Source organism: Dipodomys spectabilis, unplaced genomic scaffold (genome assembly GCF_019054845.1).
Source record: "Dipodomys spectabilis isolate Male_0828 unplaced genomic scaffold, ASM1905484v1 ptg000324l, whole genome shotgun sequence".
Lineage (NCBI taxonomy): Eukaryota > Metazoa > Chordata > Mammalia > Rodentia > Heteromyidae > Dipodomys > Dipodomys spectabilis.
The window spans coordinates 2,907,244-2,931,793 of NW_024871001.1; the positions used below are offsets into that span (position 1 = coordinate 2,907,244).

Consider the following 24,550-nt stretch of genomic DNA (forward strand, 5'->3'; position numbering starts at 1 on the left):
TAATGGAGGAGATTTACCCAGAGAATCTGGTCTCACTTCAATGTAAGTATCACTTTGTAGTAAGAAAAACATAAAACAAGTACTTAGTAAGTACATGTTTACTGATTTAAATTTTGGGTTTTTTTTCTAAATTAGGTGCTTTAGTATTAAAAAAAAAAAAGCTAGGTAGTTTTACAAGTGAGGTGGGAAAAATCGCCTAATTAGTTTTTTCTCTCTTTTGCTTTTTCTACCTTTCAGTGTTTTCTGCATTCACTCCCAGGGAATGTGATTCCTTCTCTGGAGATTTGAATGATTGAAGTTGAGCATCATTAGTGAAACCCAACTGCTGCTTGACTGTACACCACAGCAAAGACTTCCAAGACCTTTTTCAGTTAAAACAATAATGACTTTCTTGGAATGCACTCCCAAGAAAGCCTATTTTCTGTCTAGCCTGAAAGAATACCTAGCCATTGTCAGCAATTCTACAAATACCTTATAAAAACCACTTTTAACATAACATCTAAGTGACTTGGGGTTTGCATTGGAAACCTTAACATTTATACAGATCAATTTATCTTCTGGAAGATTCAACCACTGCTCTTCAGAGCTGCTGCTGAAGTATCATGTCTACGAACTCGGAGTTCATCAATCTGTCATTTTTATTAGATCATGAGAAGGAAATGATCCTGGGAGTCCTAAAGAGAGATGAATATTTGAAAAAAGTAGAAGACAAGAGAATAAGGTAATATTATTTTATTGTTTTAGCCCTCCTTAACTGCTTTCAGCTTGTTTTAAACAATTTAGATCAGAAATATGATAAACTCAACTACACTGGAGACAAGATGTTGGTCTGGGATTATTATCACTTTTCAGATGTATTGTAAGTATTAGAAAATATTGTTATTACTATATCATTTAGCCAATTAAGAGGATGGATTTGAACTAGTAATAGGATATTGAGGGAAAAAAACACATTTCCTAACAATATCATAAGTAGTACTTGAGGACTACCTATGTTTGAGTCCCAACCCAGGCACATATTATCTGTGTGATTTAGAGAAAGTTAATTATTATAGTTTAGATCTAGACTGTTCCCCCAAGTCCCATTTTAAAGGCTTGTTCCACAGCCTAAGGAACTATTGGAAGGTTGTAGTATTTTTAAGAAATATGAGTGTCATGGGCAAAGTTGAGATTCACATTGACTTTGTACAGTACTTACATTTATCTGGCTCCTTGGGTATGATCTCACCCATATTTCAGCCAATATCCATGCTGATTGGCTGCATGATCTGCTCTGAATTACATCATATTGGTTGCTGCCTGCACCGCCTGTACTATTCAGTTTTAAAATGTATTCGTATATTACATTTTGTCCCCAAAGATAGGATACACATAAATAAATATAAAGAATGTTACCCCCTTGGTCACTGTAACTGTGTAATGTGAAGCTCTTGTGTCTTCTAAAACTTCCCAAACTATAGTCTGAAGCTCATGTGTAGTCTTTAATTTTTAAAAATTGAAGGGAGGGGAGTCTGGAAATTATATCTAGGCCTCATACATAATTAGTATGCACTCTACTACTGAGCCATATTACTAGCCCATGAATCCTCTATTTGCTTGAGGAAAAACATTGTCATAATATTATCTTATCATGTTGCAAAAATACTCAGTGCACCTCAACTAGGACCCTTAGAACTGGAACTACATTGAAATATACCCTAGAGGCTTTATTTCTACTTTTGCTACACATGTAGCCAAGTTTTGAAGAAACAAAAATTTGTATTAAAATTGTGGTATTTAAGCCAGGCGCCAGTAGCTCACGCCTGTAATCCTAGCTACTCAGGAGACTGAGATGTGAGGATCGCAGTTCAAAGCCAGCCCGGGCAGGAAAGTCTGAGAACTCTTGTCTCCAAAAACCACCAGAAAACCGGAAGTGGCGCTGTGGCTCAAGCGGTAGAGCGCTAGCCTTGAACTGAAGAGCACAGGGACAGCATCCAGGCCGAGTTCAAGCCCCACGACTGACCAAAAAAAAAAAAAAATTGTGGTATTTTATGTGCCTAGAATTTATGTAACGACAAACAAATCATTTTAAAGAATCATTTTAAAATCATTTTAAAATTTTGCATTACTAGTCCAATCATGAAAGTTACTGAATTTTCTAATGCACCACAAAAAGTTACATTGTTTAAGGGCAATTGTATATTAGCTACTTATTGATGACATTCTAAGGGAAATTGAAAAGCACTCTCTTTAGGGAGAAATAATTTAATAACCAGATCTCAAGAAGCATTGAAAAGTAGTAAATAGGATTTGTTCAGAATATTTGCTTCTGTCATTTGCATTAACTTTTTAGAAATATTCTGTTATATTCCCAATTTCCTTTCCTGTTCTATTTTTCTGTCTTTTTATTTGCTATAATGGTATTCAATCAAGTTGTATAGTAAACAACAGAGATGTTAAAAACAATAACAATAATAATTTCTTGGATTTTAGATCTCTTTTTGAGAATAACAGAAGAAAGACTCTTAAAAAAATCCAAGAGATCCTTTCATAGGAAAATTCACATTTTTAAAGCTATGGTTTTCCCCTCATTTCATAACACCATGGCTATTATTTACTGAGCATAAATGTATTAGGTATAGTTTCATTTTGTCCTGAGTCCCCAGGATAAGAGAGCAAGCTAGATGACTCAGGCCCGGTTACTCTTTGTATTTTGAGAAATCATGCCACCGTGGGTGGCATGATGTTTAGAGTACAAACTGTTGAATCATAACCCACAATTCAAATCTTAGATGTACCATGAGACACTTGAGAGATGTTTTCATAGATGAACCTAGTTTCCTTATTTGACAAAATAGAAATCATAATATTAGCTACCAAATAAGCTTGTTGTCAGGATTAAAGCTTATATTATAAAGACAAACATAAGCACTTGGAAAGCTCTTGTTATGATCATGATCCCTGTTGTTGGCTGTTTCCTTGTGCACTAGACACTAACAGTGCTTTGTTTAGATACTCTGGGGTCCCTTTGTTGGATCTGTGTTCTTATTTCCTAGTTTCATATGCTTTACTTCTAAAGGACTTATACTTCTAGAGAACTTATACTTTCTACTTTATTAAGGGAAAATCTCACAGGAATTTCCCACAGAATTAGAGAGCCATAAGTGACAGATAAATGAAACTCTAATCTGGATAGCACAAAAACAATGACTAACAGAAAAATCACTTGTCCCAAGACAGCATTTTCTGCATTGCAACTTTCACTCCAGAGCATCCTACGGTATCATACTGAGGCTGGACCTAAAGAACATAACCTTGCTTGGCCCATCCCCTTTCCTTTCCTACCTCCTTTGCTCCTTTACAGATTTTCCCCGAGAGTACTTCAGATAAATCACTTGCACACTAGTGTACATCTCAGAATTGGATTCTGCAAAGTCCAGCTTGAGACAATGTAAAGCTTTTTATTACTGAAACTTTTGCTATTGAACAAATTTTGTTTCATGAGAAAACTATCCTAAGTCTAGAAGTGAACATTTACTCAATATTGAAATGTACTCATTATCTTGCCCATGTAATTGTAACCCCTCTGTACAGTATGTTCACAAAAAATAAAAATTAAAATTAAAAAAAAAGAAGTTAAGATGGTCCCAGCAATTTTGATCATAGTTATCAAGGTTTAAGATAAAGAAATAGGTGAGGCAGTACAGCCCAGATTAACCATATTGGTCAGATAGTATAATTTTCTGTTGCCTTTTACCATCTAAACTCTTCTGATTCTCCCTCCTTTAACTATGAGTTTAAATACAACTTGAATTCAGTTCAGAATAGCTTAACTCTGACTCATCAGATCCTCATGATAACTGAGTTCTGCATATATATATATATATATATATATATATATATATATATATATATATATATATATATATATATATTTTTTTTTTTTTTTTTTTTTTTTTTTTTTTTTTTGTCGGCCGTGGGGCTTGAACTCTGGGCCTGGGTGCTGTCCCTCAGCTCTTCAGCTCAAGGCGAGCGTTCTACCACTTGAACTACAGCACCACTTCCGGTTTTCTGGTGGTTTATTGGAGATAGGAGTCTCACGGTCTCTCCTGCCCGGGCTGGCTTTGAACCGTGATCCTCAGATCTCAGCCTCGTGAGTAGCTAGGATTACAGGCGTGAGACACCAGTGCCCGGCTTGCAAATATTTTTGATGACCTGCTTTACTAGCTAATATTATGGACTGTAGGAGAAAGACAGAAAGATATGAAAGAAGACCCTACAAGTATTCTAGTATAGAATTCAAGGATTCTATGACCATGAATTGAGGAAACATTATATCTTTATCTTTATATAAAAAGTTAAACTAAGATTTAAACTATGTTTTAACAACTCCAGTTATCTGTAGGCAGTAAACTACAGTAGTATTAAATGGACCTGTGGCTTTGTCACCAAGAGACGTTACAGGAATTACCACATCAAATTCATGTTGTAACACAATTTCAAAATATTGTTTATGGTCATTAGTACTTTAAAAGTATGGTATTTATATCAGCCACTGGCTTTTATTATTTAATATGTAAATAACATTTCTAAGATTTTAGTAAGTATAATTCAGAGCAGCCAATTTTCTTTGTAAACATATATAATATGTAATAATATACAGACAAAACCTAATTCTGAGAGGGAGGTCCTTAAGCTTCACCAGATTGGCAATGGGATCTAAAACCATTAAGGTGTCTAATACAAACATGCACAGTCTAGTGAGGGAGAAAAGTGTGATTGCCTCCACTTGAAGACAGTCAAGCCATAAGAGAAATACAATTCTTTATTATTCAGTCATTTTTGTGTTCTTTTCAGATCTTCAACAGATCAGATAAAGATCAACTGTAGTGGGGCAGGCAATCCATTTTATATAGTCTACTGATTCAAACATTAATCTCATTTAGAAACCTGGATACCAAACCAATCAGAAACAATATTTAGCTAATTTCTCTTGTCACCCAGTGGTTCAGTTAAGTAATCTCTATCTTGGAGACTTATATTAGTTATTGCCCCTGTGCCATAATTTTGTGAATTTTATAGCTAATGCTGTCTTTGTATTCCTGTTTGTGTAGAACTAACTCTCCCTCTTTGCATCTAACCCTTTATGGCTATCCCTTACTCAATTTGTGCCAGATCAGACAGGGAACTTAGTTCTTTTACTTTAATACCTCCCCTAAGCATCAGTATGATACAGAGATGTAAATTGATATTTTGTAAGAGTCTAAAGGATGAAATAATTATAAATAAAATAGAAATTTGAGGGATGCTTTTATATTGTCTTTGAAAACAGAAAAGGATTTCAAGATTATTCAATATAGGTCAGCTGGGTTTCAGTTCTTCATGATGTGCTACAAAATTGCTTTTAGATCAGATTCAAAAGAAAATAAAAGCCAAATAATTTTTAACTGTACCTTTTTTCTTTTCTCTTTTGGTACTGGGGATTGAACCCAGGACATTTCACTTGCTAGACAAGCACTTTGCCACTGACCTATATCCCAGCTCAAATTTTTAAGAATTACAAGAATTATAAAGAAAATAACCTGAGCTGGGTGCCTGTGGCTCAAGCCTGTAATCTCAGGAGGCTGAGATCTGAGGATCGTAGTACAAAGCCAGCCAGGGCAGAAGAGTCCGTGAGGCTCTTATCTCCAAATAACCACCAGAAAACCGGAAGTGGTGCTATGGCTTAGGTGGAAGATTGCTAGCCTTGAGCTGAAGAGCTGAGGGACAGCTCCCAGGCCCAGAGTTCAAGACCCATAACAAACAAACAAAAAAGAAAAAGAAAGAAAAAAATGACCTGACATTTGATAGAATTTTTTAGGTGCAGGAGATAGAGTGGAGTAAGAATTCATTAATGAACTGTTTTAGATTAATATTTTGACCCATTTATATCTTATCTTAATCACAGATAAAGTTAGAAAAACATCTAAGATACAGAATAAGTTCTGTCTGTGGTCACAAACTCGGTATTTTTTCCACTTGCAATTACTATTGATAGCTCAATTTCCTTCACAACAGTTCTTCCCCTTTTCCTCACTGCATTAGAGCCATCAATAAACTGAGCGATTTGTTCTCCCCAGAGAGCATTTCAACCTCTCTTACTTCCTTTTCTTTTGTTGTTGGTCATGGGACTTGAACTCTGAGCCAGGGCCCTGTCCCTCAGCTCTTCAGCTCAAAGCTAGCACTCTACCACTTGAGCCATAGCGCTACTTCCTCTTACTTCCTTATCTGTGTCTAGATGTTTCCTGCTTGGTCTGAAAGAGAATATATATATATATATATATATATATATATATATATATATATATACATACATATACAGGTATATGTATATATGTACATATCTATATGCGTATATATATACATATACCTGTATATGTATATATGTATATATCTATATGCATATATATATATATACATTATGTCAAATGTCTACCTTTTGATACTGATCTATAATAAAAGTTTTCCAAATGAACTGCAGCAGTTCATTTATCAGCAGTAGTCTCATGAGGGGATGCCAGTTCCATTTGACTACCATACAAGAAAACATTAGCTGCTGCCTTTGATATTCCCTTTGATACCTAATCTTCACCTTACCTAAATGGTAGATCCTATTAGATGCCATAGAGTGTACATTTCTCCTTTCTTCCTCCATATATAAATGTGCTTTTCTCAGTTGTAGCAGATTTTTAAAATAATTAACCTCTAGGACTAGGATTCTTAAGGACATTATCATTGGTTTGCAGATGGACATGAAGTCAAAAATGGCCCACTCAGACATGTAGCCTAGAGTTTGTGTAAGGTTTTATTCCCCCACTGGACATTTCTAATGAATCATGATTTCCTAGTTTGGGAGGATAAAGGCCAGCACATTGATGAAGCTAAGCCAAAAGAATAGCTGAAAATTAGCTAAGCATCAATGGCTCACACCTGTGATCCTAGCTACTCAAGAGACTGAGATCTGAGAATCAGGTCCTAAGCTAGCCCAGGTACCAGGAAAATGCCAGAAATAGAGGTGTGGCTCAAATGATACAGTTCCAACCTTCAATGAAAAAGCTAAGGGACCAGTGCCCAAGTCCTGATTTTAAGCCCCAGTACTCACCCCATCCCACACACAAAAGAATGCTGAAAATTATGGTAAACATCCTAATGTACTAGAACCTGACTCTGAAGTTCTTACTTAAACAATATAATGTATTTTCTAATTGCTTATAATAGTTTGAGTCAGATTTTATGTTATATGTAACAAAAGTTATAGTATAATTTCCAAGAGCCAGAATGAATGAGCATTTCTTGAGGACATTTCTATATTTTTTGGCCTTCTATAGACCAACTACAGTTGTAGATAGAGGTTCTGGGGATTAAGCTCAGGGCCATGTTTATGCTATTGAGCCACTCTCACCCCAAGTGGCCATTTTTATTGCTGGATTCACAAAAATTATAGATAGGACCAGTTATAGAAAAGGCTTAATCCATGGTATAGACCAGGGGAAGCATTCTTTTTCTGTAAAGGACCAGAGAGTAAATATTTTAGGCTTCACAAGCCATATCTTCTAGTTTTGTGCTCCAAGTGCTTTACCATTGTAATAGGAAAACAACCATAGATAATATACAAGCAAATAGATATACCTGGATTCTAGTATAATCTTTTTCTCTTTTTCATCAGTGTATATTAATCATATAAAGGGGTTTCATTGTATATACATGTATATACATCCGTATTTGGTCAAATTGACTCTATTACTCTTCCTTATTTCCCTTGTCCTTTTAAAACAATTTCTCCTAGTTTTTATCATTCTATTCTAATAAAATTTTATTTATGAAGGCAAGCAGAAGGGTGACTTTTGGTATTGATGCCAACACCCTGGTTGTAAGTTTTACCATACAGCTACATACATCTAAAAGACTTGATACCAATCTCAGGGAGAAGCAGGGACAGCTATTTTTCAAGAGAATCATTCCATAGAGTTGGATTAAAAACAGCTATCCAAGCATGTGCTCCTGTGTGTGAGACCAAATGGTTTTATAGGATGACCTTATCTTCATATTATGCCTTACCCAATCAGTAAGCAGCAGCTTACATAACTTATTTCCTGTGGTAGAAGAATGATAAGAGATCTAGAAAATACTAAGAGTCTGCAAAATTGCAAGGGAAGAATTGCGAATTCATTTTCTAAGTGAGGTAAGATTTATTTAGAGTTAACAGATAAGGAAAATAGCATGTAAAGTGAACTTTAGGAGTGGCAGAACTGAAATTTACCACCTTGCAGTCTGGCTCCAGTGCCCATACTCCAATCATGTGCCACTTGGAACTTCTGGATGATTTATCTGACCTCTCAGCAGACTAGAAAGAAAAGAGAGCGAGAGAGAGAGAGAGAGAGTAAACTATCTAATGTCTACCTCACATTAGTGAGTATACTGCTCAATTCACAAATATGTCCTCATTCCATCTTCTTGTTATTCCAACAGTGTGTATTATAATGCATGATGGCTATGGCAAGTGAAACTTAAAAGCGATTAATCTTTTTGTTCAGCCAATAAATAGAGCTGAAATTCTTTCATTTCATCCTTTCTTCTATGCTTCTGCAATAATTATTATGCCTTCTTCTTGACCCTGTTGAAACCCTACCCACAGCCTTACTAATAAGTTTCATAGAAAATGAAACAAAACAGAAAACATTGCTTTAGCCTGGTATTTACTGTCAGGTCTGACCTATAAGCTATATAGCATTATCTAAAGTTATTATAATTTGTATTAAATATGAAAACTGACAAGAGTTCTTGAGGTGGTTCTACTCTTCTTCATTCTGACTAAAAGCCAAAGTGCAAATGTATCAGATTTTGTTCTACATAGCTGGCTCCACAGAAATGGACAACTAAACAAGCCAGAGCTTAGTAATATCAAAAGACCATACACTGCAGCTTGGAAATTGCCATTCTGTTTATGGGTTTTTCTTTATATAGCATATTCCTTCAGCTCAGTCCTGGGGGATGGGAAGGAAAGAGAAATAAAAGGAGAAAGTATAGTCAGATTGGCTATTTGGAAGCCAACACATAAGCTAAATATTTGGTTCAGAGGGGATGAGCTGTTATTTCAAGAGTTACTTATTTAGCCTGAAAGTTAGGGAGACCAGTAAGTGCCAAGCAATATGATCTTCTTAATACTCCACAAATGTTTGATCTTCAAGGCCATTTGTTTTTCCAAATCCTAGCACTCTACCAATAAGAAACAAATTAGATTGACCTTCTCAAAAGCCTGAATGCCCACTGTCTTCATAAAACACCAGGAGAGGTAGTGGATGGGACTTCTAGTTTGGTAAACATTTTGTTTCAGTCCTAATAAAATTGCCACAAAGCTTCTTAATGAATTAGCAGACATTCTCAGCATGAACAAGCTGGTTTCCTAATAGAACTCAAACTCTTAGTGAGTTAGAGTAACGAAGAATGACCCAGCTCTTCCTTAAATGAATTTAAAACTTTGTGGTGCTTTCATACCAAGATCTTACTGATTTCCATATAAAAAGGCATAATATAGGGCAAGTGGGAAATAACTGACATTTTGATTCTGTAGCATTTTCTCCAAGTAGTTCTCATTATAGAATTTATAAGCATAAGGCCATAAATACCTGATATTTGGAGACATGTAAAATATCAGATTGTCCAAGTAAGTAAACATATATTTTCCAGACCATTTTGTTTGAAATAGTCACAAATAAGTTAGTTACCTGTCTAGAATCCATATATATCTAGATAAACACACATATATATTATATAATATATATATACACATACAAATAAAAATATGTACTTGTATCTATAAAGATCTGTTCTTTTATGTACATGTCACATATTATATCAGAGATAAAAGAATATAGAAACAGAGAAAATAGACTTTATATCTTTCAAGATAAATACATATAAGAGATAGAGAAGCGAGAAAAAGAGCAAGAGAGGTAAGAGAGACTCTATCTCTGTATTGTTGCTCTTCCCCTATATTTCCATTTGGGAATCTTCTTTGTGTAATATCTCTAGCAAAAATTGGAGTAGAGTTTATATACATCCAAGAAAATACAATTCCCTTTTACTGTAAATTGCAGTGACAGAGAACAATAAAGTGCATGTAATCTAGAATATGACTGAATGTTGGGGCTGAGTCTGGGAAATAACTTTTCCTCTAATATAGGTCAATTCATAAGAACATGTTTAGTATTAATTTTTCTTGGGAAAAATAAATATTTTATTTCTAAGTAAATGAAATTTTCACTTTTAACAATGTCACCTTTTGTTTTAGATTTTAGGCATATGACCATCTTATCTCCATGGTAATATTCCAGGATTTTTCCCCATACTAATTAGAAGTTGTGGCTTAGCCCATTTAAAACTGTAAAAGATTAAGCTAACAGGCACTTAATAATTTTTGTAATAATTGCAGAATGATTAACTATAACTGGTGAACATTTAATGCAGATAACTGAAATAAAACATTCACACAAGGATATTTGAAAGTTCTTAAAACTCAATAATGCACTAAAATCTGTAAAGAGCAAAGATCTATTATGTCTGTAAAATCTCTATAGTAATTTTACTATGCTGACCCCTCAACTCTATTAAATAAGCATTTAATATCTTCTGATAACTCTTTTCTTCTTAGAACTACCAGGCTTATTATGGAAAATCACGAAGTGTATATAATGTGAACCTTAAAATCTCAGGTATAATTCTCCTTCAAACAGATAATTTTTATTTATGTTAAATTCCTTTGTGGCAGTTTTATGTGTGTTCATATAGTCTTCATGTAATTGGAACTATATTGTATATAGAATTATATTGTTTATTGCCCCTGAAACCAGATACCTGAGAAAACAAACTTAAAGGGAAGAAAGATTTATTTAGCTCACAGTTGCAAAGGTTTCAGCCCATTATGGTGGGGAGGCTGTGTCAGAGCAAAGCAGCTCACATGATGGTGCCCATGAAGCGGAAAGCAGAAGACTCTTGGGAATTTATAGCCAGTGAGACAAATGAACAAGTCAGTGGATAGAAAATTATTAAAAGGAGATATTAAAAGTAAAGAGATTCTTACTACACTGTCTCAGCAGGATTCTTGCTAAAACTATGTTATGCAAGACTAATTTAGGGCCCCAGGAAAAGGTCTAGTTGAAAAGAGGTTTCAGAGGAATCTGTCTAATATTTGGTCAGTGAGAGCATTTGATACACACATCTCATAGTCCAAAGTGGCCATTATAGATGGAGTCATCTTATCTTCATTCCAGTATATCAAGTGAGGCCAGTAGACAAGGAAGAAGGGCCCTGTTCTATTTTTTTCTGTTTGTTTCTGGGAAGTTTCATGTTCAAATGTGTATATATCACTTTGGCAAGAATGTGGTGACGTAGTCATATTTAACTTCAAGAGAGCATGTATATTTAACAGGAAAATAGAGCTCTTATTCTTCATGATCATATGACAAATTAATGATTGTGTTTATTGGTATAAAATAGTAGAAGAATCATCCCCCACAGCTATTTGGAAAGCTGGGGCAGGAAGATCATGAATTCAAGGCCAGCTTGGGCAACTACAATAAGACCCCATATGATAGATAAAATGAGCAAAGCCAAGCACTGGTGGTTCTCGTCTATAATCCTAGCTCTTAGAAGGCTAAGATCAGAGGATCAGGGTTCAAAGCCAGCCCAGTCAAGAAGGTGCGTGAGTCTCATATCTCCAGTTAGCAGCACGAGAAAACCATAGTGGAGTTGTGCAGCACGAAGTGGTAGAGTGCTAACTTTGAGCAAAAGAACTTAGGGTAGCACCCAGTCTCACGACTGATGAAACAAACAAAAGGATAAAATAAAAAAAATGTTTAAAAATGGGTTTAGTTAGGAGCTTAAAAGTCATTTAGAAAAAGCTAAGGGACAGTGTCAAGGCCCTGAGTTCAAACCCTTTTAGCAGCGCGCATGTGCATGAGTAAATGCGCGCGCACGCACGCACGCACGCACGCGCACACACACACACACACACACACACACACACACACACACACACACACACAGAAAAAGTAATGTTGTTTTGAAAGGAAGCATATTAAAAAAACAACAGAAAAGGAAATGTATGTATTTATACACAATGAATTTCAAATAAATGATGACTTGAATTTCCTTGTGCCAAATACTGACATTGGCAACTAGGAAAGATGCCACAAGCATTTGTTAAAATAACCAACATCAATGAAAACAAAAATCCACATAAATATCACCTAAAAAGGCAAAGTGGGAAAAATTAAATACTGATAGCTGAGCATATACCCCTTCCTTGAAGTACTTAAAATAATCTACATTATATAGATCCAATTGAGAGACACTATAGATATAACTTCAGCAATGTATTTATTAAAAACTAAAACCCAAACCCTCTAATATGTGCCTAAATTCAGCAACAGAAGTGGTTTTAAAGACATTTTCAAAAGTGATGGATCCTCTTTAAAATACCTTTTGTGTGTATTTAAATGTCCAATTTCTTTCCATCAACTCAATTTTATTGTCAAAGCAATTATCTTTAAAAGCCCCGTATTTTACCCTTGTTTCTTAAAGACATGTGGCTTTGCTACTTTTTTGTTATACTGGTTCAGTGTCTACCTCCACATTTTCTGAGTAATTTATCATAGGATAAATCAGGACATCACAGAATGTTCTGCTATTTGTGATAGTTGGGTAGGATATTCTTGGGGTTTCTGATTGTTAAAAAGACTTCCTTATTTCTTGTGCCAGGATATTGAGATAGTGGTTGTCCTAGGTTATTTCCGGAAGGCAAACTTGCTTTGCTAGTCACATACAAGATCAATTTCTGATATGATTGAAACTGATCATTAATAAACAGTATGGTGTTAAATAACAGATTCCTCACTATTTTGCAGTTGTAATAACTTGTTTCTGTCATATGACCTATTATATCCTTGTCTTAGGCCAGCTTCACTGAAAGGAGACCCTCCACTCAGGATTTTTAAGCAGTATTTTTAAAAATACAACCAGTCTTACAGTAGTAGCGAAAGCAAGACTGAGGAGGAGGAGAAGTCCAGCAAGGATGAAATGTTAGAGAGAGTCTAACAAAGGGAATTTCAGCATAGCTTCCTGGGGGCAGATAATATTTACTGCTCTGCCTTCCTTATCTCCTCTAAGTGGTGAGAATGTCATTGTCCATTTGCAGTATGTATGAGCATGTTCAATGTCGCTGAAACACTCGTAATGATTCTCTGATTTCTCTCAAGGATAGTAAGAGATGTGTGAGGATCTTTTTTTGTGTTTCTGAGGTTTTAATGATCTCCCTCAAGTGTATTACTTTTCTAGTAGTGTTGCTCTTTTTGTGTTTGGTTGGTTTATGCTCTTGTCAACTACCTATTCAAATGGTTTGGGTGAGAGCTCCTGGTACTGAAGTAAGGAGGCCAGGTCTGGCCACATGGTGAATATTAGGGTCTGGCATCTTTTCTTCATGCTGGGAGAAGAAACCCTCTGCCCATCACCTACCTGCGAGGTGATGGGCGTGCCTAGATCCTTGGAGGTAGGGGTGGGCACTTCAAAATGTGGCTTCTGGGACCATTTACCTTACACCAGTACATTTCTAAGAGCCAAGCTATTTCCTGCCAGGAAGCAATTAGATTCATTTACCAACATGAGAACTTCATAATTCTTTCTTTTCTTACATCAAGTTCACAGAATTCACAAGACTTCTTTATCTAGACAAGTGCTCTTTTAATCAGATTTCTGTTACTCTCTCTGAAATCATTTTTTTAATTGAGACAAAACCTTTCCCCAATTCTTAGAGGATGTTGGTGCTTTTTAATAGGCTTTGATTGGAAAACTAATCAAAGTCTTTATGAAGTTTATTAGAATCAGAGTGGAGCTTGTTGAGTTGCAGCTCCATGGAGGGACTGTCTGTCATGAGAGACTTCATGATGAGATTCAATATGGGCAGATACCATATGGTAGGTGAAGTAGTGCAAGCAGAAGAAAGTTTTCTTGTTTACCAAAGATTAACTTTCAGTAAGCATTGTGCACCTAGAAGGGGCACAGCAACCCCTAATAACTACAATGTCCCTTCTCAGCAAACAAAACAAAACAAAACAAAAAACATTTGGATAGATGGAGAATCAATAGTTCACAGAAGAGTGGAGAAATTGGAAATAGGAAATTCTGAATCTGAATCATCACTACACCACCTAGTGGCCTTAGAACCCACAGCAACTTGCTTCTGAGGAGCTCCTTTCTTTTTCTTTTTTTGGTGATACTAGGATTTGAATTCAGAGCCTCATGCTCTGCTTGCCTGGTAGGCTGGTACTCTACTGCTTGAGCCATTCTAGCCCATTTTTGCTAGCTATTTTCAATATGAAGACTTAAAACCTTTCTACCTGCACTAGCATAGAACCTCAGTCTTCTAGCTCTCAACCTCCAGAATAGCTTGGATTACATACTACATAAGTCACTAGCATTCAGCTCTTCCTTTTTTTGTACTGGTCATAGTGCTTGAACTCAGGGCCTAGACACTGTCACTGAACTTTTGTGCTTAAGGCTAGTGCTGTACCGCTTGAGCCACACCTGCACTTCTGGCTTTTTGGTGGTTAATTAGAGATTAAGAATCTCATGGACTTTCCTGCCCAGGATGGCTTTGAACGATGATCCTCAGATCTCAGCTTCCTGAATAACTAAAATTACAAACATTAATCACGATTGCTCAGGTATTTTCATACTTTTTTATTTGCACATATTGTTATATAACATACATTGTTAAATTTTTGTACATGCATTCGATGTACTCCATCACCCTTTCCTCAATCTCTCTCCTTTCTCCTTTTCTTTTGAAACTGAAGTGGGAATCATAATGCCTTTTTTCATGGGTTGTCAAAGTTTAAGGTCACAATGAGTAAATAAGAGCACATGTCATTATTGTAGTATGACCTTTAAGCTTCAATATTAGATTCTGCACATGGAAACTATAGTCAAAACAAAAAGATAATGTATGTATTTTTTTCAAATGTCGTTTTGCAGTTTGGGGGATGGAATCCTGGGCCTTGCAATACTAGGCAAGAGCTCTGCCAGTGAGTTATACTCCCATCCTAAAAAGGCAACATTTTTGTATTCAGAATACTGAAAAAAGATATGGTCAGACCTGAAATATCCTCAAGCAGATGTGAAATAGAACCAGACTTGATGGCATTGCCTTTTGGGTGTGAGTGATAGGAGTGTTAGGAGCTGTACAGACATCAGCATCTAGCTGTTGGGACATTATTCTGTCTGCATATATTATTTCAGTGATGTTTGTTTCATTGTTTCTGGTTTGACAGAACATTTCATCAATCCCTGTCATTTTGCTCTCCTAATGGAATATGAAATTCTAGCTCTAGACAAGGATATAGTTTATTCGTATTGCACTAGAGCCTGAAGCAAAACCTCAGAGCAAGGGGACAATATTGGAGCTAATATTTATTAAGCTCTTTTTTGTGTGATACTAGGAATTCCACTAGGGTTCTGATGCTTGTTCGGCAAGTATTCTACCAGTTAAGCTACACCTCAAACCTTTCTGATTTCTTATTGCATTTGTTAGGAAAGAGATTTGGCTGTAGATATCAGATATGTTATGATGACTTAAACAAGTTGCATATTCATTCCAAATATATTTCGGTCTAATGTGAAAATCTGGGTTGGTTAGCAGCATTGCTGTTTTGACTTTTAAAGCAAGAGTCTGGTCTCCTTGCCTTATTCCTCCTGCATCTTGAGAGTTCCCTACTTGTTCTATACTGATTCAGCTATAGGTTCTCAGCTCAGACCCTGGGATAAAAGGTTGAGGAAAAGAGTCTTCTCTTTCCTTTTAGGGACATGAATTACATGTTGTATGTGTCATTTCTGATCATAGTCCATTGGCCAATGTTTACTCTCCTGACAAAAGCTCACTGAAATAAACACTGGGAAATCTAGTATGTTCATAGCTATTTTTATTCTGAGTAACATGCTATAAATATCTATATATATATATTAATGGGCACAGTGTAATATTTCAACATCTGTCTACAGCATGAACTGACTAAATCAGGTTAACATTTCTTCTCTTTATCATTTCCTTTGGAGACATTGAGTTTCTCTCTTTTAGTTTTCATAAACTATATACTAAGATATTGTGAACTCTTGTCACCTCCATTATGCTGTGAAACATTAGAATTTGTTCCCTCTACTTTACTGCATTTGGGTACTTGTTATCTAACCTCCAATTATTTCCCCTTCTCCCTACCTTCTCAGCCTCTAGTAATCACTATTCTACATTCAGGTCAGCCTTTTTTCAGTCCACCATATGAGACTATGTGATACTTGTGTTTGTGTGTCTATATCTTCTTTCACTTATCATTTTGCTGCAAATAACAAGATTTCATTATCCTTGACATCTGGACAATATTTCACCGTATCTATAGTCCATATTTTCTTTATTCATCCAACTATTGTGATTCTTCCTCAGAATCCCCACAATATCTTGTATCTATTTCTTATCACTCAGGACTCTGCTTCCCTTATACATATCAGTTGATAGCCACCTAAGTTGATTCCATATCTTAGCTATTGCAAATAGTGATACAATAATGTACACAATGAACGTACATTGAGTGTGTACATTTAGAGTGTACATGAGGTGTCTTTTAGCTTGCAAATTTTGTTCCTTTGGGATATATACCAAGAAATAGGATTGGTAGATCATATGGTGGATAGATCTATTTTTAATTTTTTGAGGAACCTTTCTATTATTTGACATAATAACTGTACTAATCTACATCTTTACCAACAGTGCACCTGGTCCCTTTTCTACATATCCTTAAAGACATGTGCTACCTTTGTCTTTGATAATAGCCATTCTGAGTTGAGGTGATATTCCACTGTGGTTTTGATTTGCATTTCTCTGATTAGTAATACTACGGAGCACATTTTTCATGCACCATTGAGTATGCAGATCATGTGTCCACGTTTAAATAAATTACTTGTCAGGTTTTGCTGTGTTACCTGGATATTCTTAAACTCCTGAGCTCCAGTGATCATTCTGACTCAGCCTCCTATATAGTTGGGATTAAAGGCTCATGCCACCACATCTGGCAGTTTATTTTTGTTAAGTCTTTTGAGTTCCCTGTATGTTTGCTACATTTTTTTGGTCAGATGAATAATTGGAAAATATTTTATACTAGTCAGAAAATTGTATCTTCACTGTTAATTGTTTTCTTTGTTGTACAGGTGTTTCTTAATTTTGTCTCCTTAATTTTTCTATTTTTACTATTTTCAAATATGTATATATATTTAATTCATCTTTATTGTAAAAGTGATGTACAGAGGGGTTGCAGTTACATAAGTCAGGTAATGAGTACATTTCCTTTTGAACAGTGTCACCCCATTTGAACTACTTTTGTCTACATTTGTCTATTTTTGCTTTTGTTTCTTGGTTTTGGAGGGTCTTAACCAAAAATTCATTGTGTATAAGAATGTCTTTCCCGTGGTTTATTCTAGTAGTTTCACAGTTTCAGGTCTTATATTCAGGTATTTTACCCACTTTGAGTTGATTTTTATACAGGATAAAAGACAGGTAATATTTCAATAGTTTGCATATGAATACCCATTTTTTCCAGTATCTTTTATATAGGAGACTGTCTTTTCTCCAGTATATGTTTTCACACCTTTGTGAAGAGTAAGTTGATTATAGATGCAGTAGTTTACTTCTGGGAATCTCTATTCTGTGTCCATCTTTTATGCCAGTATTCTTCTGTATTAGTTACTTTGGTTCCATACTATGTCTTGAAATCAGCTAATATGATGCCTCCAGCTTTATTTGTTTTGTTTGATCTTTTTTAATATTTGAGAGAATTTTTGCTTCCATATGAGATTCAGGATTATTTACAAATCTAGTTTTTACTTTGAGTAGTGATGAACTAAACATTCCACTAATAGAGACAAAAAGGAGAATAGATATTTCAAAAAGCAGAGTTGTCTATACTAGGATTACTATGCATCATGCTATGCTAAATGCTTATAAATATCATCCCGTTTAATGCTCACAACAAGCCTGTGAGGTTGCTGTATAGACAGCATATTTTGAGACACAGATAAGGTAACTCCCCATAAGATTGGACACACACACACACACACACACACACACACACACACACACACACACATACGATGAGACAAAGGACAAATGCAACAGCGATATTCACAAGACAATATGTTGGAAATGAACTTTACAACTTGAGGGGGGGGTAGAATAGGGAGGAGGGAAAGTGGAGAAAAATGAGGGAAGGGGGTAACAAGTTCAACCAGAAAGGTAGTCACTACCTTGTTTATTTAACTGTACATCACCTTAACAATTCAAAAAACTTTAAAAAAATCTCAGAAAAATGAATTGTATAACAATTTGACCCCAGGCTATCTGCCACTGCAGTTCTGTGGTCTAGACTTTTACAGAATTCTCACTTGCTCATTATTTCCCTTTGGCCTTGATGTGTGTTCTACTCCATAACATTGTTTAAAAGCATCAAGGAATAGAGGATGCTTTATAAATTGTTTATTCATGACTTCCTCTTCCAGGCAGCTAATTGCTTGGATAGAATAAATTTCTAGCTTGTTTGGTGAAAAGTAGTGTTCTGTACAATGTGGCCTAGTTGAGGCAACAAAAGGAAAAATAGTAGCATATAAATCTGACTGGAATTTTAATGAAAGCAATTCCTGATCTGAAAGGAATGCGTCTAATGGATGATAAAACCAGAAGTCTTTTTAACACATTGAGCTGTTTTGATGATGGTACAGGAGGAAAAGAAATTCAATGTATTACCATAATATAGAGATGCAAAGATTTCAACATGAAATCATAGTCAAGATAGTCTATTTATTTGGTCTTTAAGATTTCAACTACATAAAGTTCATCAATTTATATATTAATATGAATGCATCTGTATGGAAAAAAGGAAAATTAGAGAGTAAACTGATAATTGAAAATTCATGAGTACCTTGGATCAGTCCAAATAAGGAATGGGTATTCACGAATTAAATTTCTTCAGCAGATGTTTTGCTTTTTCATTTTTACCTTTCCTGTCTTTGACCAGATTTTTAACATTGAAATTATTTTTATCTCTATTACATTCTTTCTCCCACTTCCCATATTCTTTGCTTTTCTTTTGATAAGAACAAATAACAGGAATAATTAGAATTTTTAATATTTTGAGGAATCCAAATATTCTTGCTTTCTGAATAAAAGAATATGGAATTAAGGAAGACAGAAAAGCTATGGAAACCATTAGAAAGGAACTGAGAAAATTCTGTAATTTTTGAGTGTATAATTTTTGAAGTATGTTTGATCTGAATTTTAGGCCATTTTATTAACAAAGCCAACATTATACATTGTTCTCTTTTTTTGTGCCCTTCAAGGGCATTAAGCCCTCACTTGACATGGCTGGTTCTCTACAACTTGAGTAATATCTCTAGTCCAGCATTTTGTTGGTTAACTGGAGTTGGATTCTCATAGACTTTTATGCCTATCAGAAAACAATACCCCAGATCTCAGTCTTCTGAGTAGATAGGATTTCAAGCATGAGCCCCTGGTACTTGGCTCTCTTCTTCATTTTTAATAAAAAATTAATTCATATTATAAAGCCACTATAATTCACAAAACATACTAATAGACTTTTTACAGGTTGCACAAACATTCTTGAAAGAAGCCAGGAATGGAGATATTATCTTTATTTTGAAATTAGAGTTACTGGGACCCAAAGAGGTTAAGTAGAATGTGCAGTGATAACTAGTAATCAGCACAATCACATCTTCTTTCCTTCCTTCCTTCCTTCCTCCCTTCCTTTCTTCCTTCCTTTTCTACCTTCCCACTCGCTTCTCTATTTCTCTCTGTTGTTCACTTGATTTTGTTTAGACTTTGTTTTACTCAGTCATATCTATTGTGTTCAGGCACTGAGTCATGTGCTAAAAAATATAAAGCTATACAAAAGGGATATCAATTTTCCCTTTATGCCTATGTCTAGAGTCTTCCTTCCTGTAGTCTGTCCCCTATATAAACGCAAAGATTAAAGAGGAATGAGAGAGATAAAGGAAACCAGCAACAAGCAGCCAAATATGTGCAACTAAAAAATGTAGTGAGTGATGCAAAGAAACAGAAAACAAGTGAAAATAAGATGAGAACCAACTCAACTATAGATCTGGTGGTCAGAGAAGCCTCTCTGAAGAATCAACAATAGAAAAGCAGAAATAGAAAAGATGTGTGTGAGCCAACAAAACTGAGAATTAGATTATTTGCTTATCAGTCACCAAGTCACACCTCAACAAGAGTACCATTGGCTAGAAACAATGAAAGTTTCTTAATCAGGCTACATGCTATGAGAGGATGGGCTGGGGATTATATTTCAGAGCATCCTCAGACCACAAACCAGATTTGTAATAACAGATACTGTTTTAGCTGTTGCATTCTCCATAGAAATAAGAGAATGTGTAATTGACTATTAACTTGATCTTAAAAATTCCGTGTAAAATTGCACACCACATTTCATGTATCAGCGCAAGTCACATCACCACATCTAGCTTCAAGAGGGAAGGGATGCTCAATCCCAACTGGGAACTGGGAACCATTTAGCAGAAATGCTAATGATTACATTGCTTGTGAATGGAGTGGGGAGAGGCCTTCTCAGCTGAGGAAGGAGCATGAAAGTAGGTCTTGTAGTGGGGAAGAACTTGGTTATTTAGGAAACTTAAAATAGAACCATGTAAATGACCAGAGGAAGCAGTAGACAGTAAGGAGCTACATTAGGCAGATTTTTATGCCTGTAATCTCAGCATTCTAGCAAGCTGAGTCAGGAGAACTCAGTGAATTCAGTCTGAGGTATATAGGGATAGCCTATCTCAAAAAAGAAACGCATGAACAAAAATAAGCACCAAAAGTAAGAGATTAAGCAAAGGAACAGCATGTTATTGGAAATGTTTGTAAATAAATATTATCTATTAACACAATTATTTTATGGAGAACTAATTAGAAGTTAAAATAATGTAAGGACACCAAACAGGCACATTTTCAAGCTTTCTTCTATCTTGGCTCTAAGGAAAAGTAGGCTGAGAAGAAAACTGATGGATATGAGGAAGTGATGAGTTGGTGGCTACTGAAAATGATTTCAGTGAGGGTCTTCAGAAAAAGAGCTAGGAGAAAATGATCTAGTTCTCAGAAAGTACAATGCTTGAATTCATGACTTTGAATAAGACATAGTTTCTAGAGATGACAAGTTCCAAGGTTTACCCTTGAGTTTGGATGGTGCATATGGATAGAAAGAAATGAAGAAGTTCAATCTGAACAGGCCAAAGAAACAACTCAGGGAGTGTTTTGCCTGAGGATGTTATAGTTACCATGAACTTATGCCAAAAGAAGAGAATGTTTTCTGTGCTTGTATCAAATTACCACAAACAAAGTAGCTTAAGGCAAGGCAAATATTCACACTTCGAGAGATCAGAAGCCTAAAATAAATATCAATAATACCTGGAGGAACACACTCTCTCCAGAGGTTCTAAATAAGAATCTGATCTTTGACTTTCTAACTCTTGGTGGTTCCTGGCACTCTTGGACTGGGAACACATCACCCCAGTTTCTGCTTCTATACTCACATTGCTTTCTCCTCTGCATACCTTCTCCTCTTCTGTCTATATCAAATCTTCCTCTATCTCATCCTTAACCTACACTTATGGTAGGTTGGCCCACCTGGATAAAATCTGGCCTACCAGATTTTAACTACTATATCTGCACACTGACATTTTCAAGCTCCGTGTCTTTGGCTGACCATTATTCAGCCTACTACAAAGGGAATAAATTGTGTGAAAATATTCAAAAGATGAGGAAAAGTTACTAAGAGAGTGGTAGATTGTGACCCTTAAGAAGGAGTGGAGCTGGGAAGTAGGGGTTCATACCTATCATTCTAGCTACTCAGAAGGTTACAACCTGGAAGTTTGGGGTGCTAATCCAGCCTGGTCAGAAAATCCTGTAAAACTATTCTCAGCAACATGCTGGATTAGTGGTATGGCTCAGTGGAGGGTTGCAGCCATCTATCTCCAAGAAAGCCAAATGAAAGCATGAGACCCGGAGTCCAAGTTCCAGTAATGGAAAAGGAGAAGTAAAAAGGAAGAAGAGGAGAAACAGGAAAAGGAGAAAGAGGAGGAGACAGCAAGTGGGAATATGGTTTTTTTTAATTGTGAAAATACTGTACAGAGGGGTTACAATTACTTGGGCAAGATAATGACTACATTTCTTATCAAGCATTGTAGCCTCAAGTGAACCATGAAATAAGATTGCCTGAAAGGAGGGACTGCAGCTTAATGGAGAATTTATGTGATGTAAATCTAATCCCAGCAAAGTGCTGGTGGCTCACACCTGTAATCCTAGCTACTCAAGAGGCTGAAATCTGAGGATCAAGGTTCAAAGCTAGCCTGGGCCAAAAAGTCTGTGAGACTCTTATCTTGAAAAAAAAACACCAGAAAACCAGAAGTGACGTTCTAAGTGGTAGAGCGCTAGCCTTAAGCTAAAGAGCCGAAGGACAGCACCCAGGCCCAGAGTTCAAGCCCCAAAACTGACAATAATAATACTACTAATAATAACTATTATTATTATTATACCTCAAAAATGAGTCATTCCTCAATCCTCTTTTTGTCTCTTTCTATTAGAGAGAGTGGAGTATCGCCTTCTCAGTCTCTTTTACAGAAGGTGACAATGATGTGACCTTGTCTAGCCAAGGAAACCTAAGAAGAATTCTGATGAGAGGACTTCTAGGTCAGCTTATGTTTTCCAGCTTACAGACAGAAGAGCTGCACAGATGCAGCTTATGCCCTCCTCACCCCATCCCACACACGCACACTTCATTCTTCCTTCCTTAAATAAAAGAAGCTGTGCTGGAACTGCCTAGTCCTTTTGCATAGGAATGATAACCACACTTTGAGTTTAGGGATGCATTAGGATGAAAGGACACTGAGTCCTTATTGATGTTAGTTTGTAACTTAGAGTTTATTGTTGTGTGGAATCAAAGAAAAAAAGAAATCCAGTTGTTAAGCCTGTTACTTCAAACTAGAGACATTTCTAGCTTATATGGATGGTATGTCTGTGAGAGAAAAGAGCAAGTACTACCTTTCTGTTTTATGGTCTTTGTGTCAGTCCTTTTTCTTTTTCTTTCTTTTTTTGTTCCTTTCTCTCTTTTGTTCTCTTCCTCTTTCCTTTCTTTTTCTGTCTTTCTGTCCTATCAGCCTTTCTGTCTGATTAACAGAAAGACAATGATGGAAGGAAGGAAGGAAGGAAGGACAAATGGGAAGGAGGGAGGAAAGAAAGAAAGGAAAGACAGAATGAGAAGGAAAGAAAGAAAAAGAAAAGGAAGGAAGGAAGGAAGGAAAGAAAAGAAAAAGGAAGAGAGACAGAGAAAGGCAAAGAGAAGGACCAAAGTTCAGAGATGGAAGTATGGAAGAAAAGAGAGGGATAGAAAAAAAACTAGCAGAAAAATAGGCAAATGTAAAGACAGACAGACAGGATGACAGACATACAGGAAGACAGACAGTGGGAAGGTGGCTTAGTGGTAGAGCACTTGCCTTGCATGCATGAGGCCCTGGGTTCGATTCCTCAGCACCACATAAGCAGAAAAAAAGCCGGAAGTGGCGCTGTGGCTCAAGTGGTAGAGCAGCTAGCCTTGAGGTGAAGAGCTGAGGGACAGCGCCCAGGCCCAGAGTTCAGGCCCACAACCTAACTCCAAAAAAAAAAAAAAAATACAGAAAGAAAAGAAGAAAGAGAAAAGCAGACAAAGGAAGAAAGACAAGGCAGAGAGAAGGACAGATGGACAAGAGAGACAGACAGAAGTCTAAAAGAAAAGAGAGGGAAAGAAAGACATACAAAGACATACAGAAAAGCTGACAAAAAATCTACAAAGATAGAAAGGCAGAGTGATTGATATATAAATAGTAAGACTAATAGGCAAACAGAATGACAGAAATGCAAAGACAGACAGACAGAGAGGCAAACAGACTTTCTGACCAAAGCTGGAATTGTTTCCTTAGTAGTATGTACAATATCATTTCTGCCCTTGGGAACATGCTAATCTGGTTGCGTAGGACAGAAAGTTACTATCACAAATGTAGAAAGGACATGATATGAAATATGTGAAGTGATTCTGGAATCTTCTTTACTATAATAGAGCCATTTGTGTTGAAGAAGGGAATGGCAATCAATAGCATATCTAAAGTATTTAAATAGGAATAAACTTAACTTTTAGAACAGTGTTTCCCAAATCCAGCACTGTATTAGAATAAACAGAGAAGCTTTAAAAATACCATTGCTTTAGCCACATCCCAAACCAATGATACTGGATTCTTTGGGCATGAGACCTGGGAATTGGTCATTTTTAAATCTTCCCTGATCATTGCAACATATAGCTTTAGAATGTATAACTCGAGAAGAAATATGCCAAAGCTGTGCTTCTCAAACTCAAATCAGATTTTTAAAAAACAGATT

General features: G+C 36.0%; 1 protein-coding gene across 1 annotated transcript in view; it reads left to right on the top strand.

Moving 5' to 3' along the window:
• Positions 1–245: 245 nt before the first annotated feature.
• The window catches only part of Sytl5 (synaptotagmin like 5), a 93,262-nt gene continuing 68,957 nt past the window's right edge, over positions 246–24,550 (top strand). The window contains exon 1 of the mRNA XM_042702443.1: positions 246–721. Coding sequence (XP_042558377.1) covers positions 603–721 — 119 coding nt within the window. The 5' untranslated portion in view covers positions 246–602. The remainder of the gene's footprint in view (positions 722–24,550) is intronic.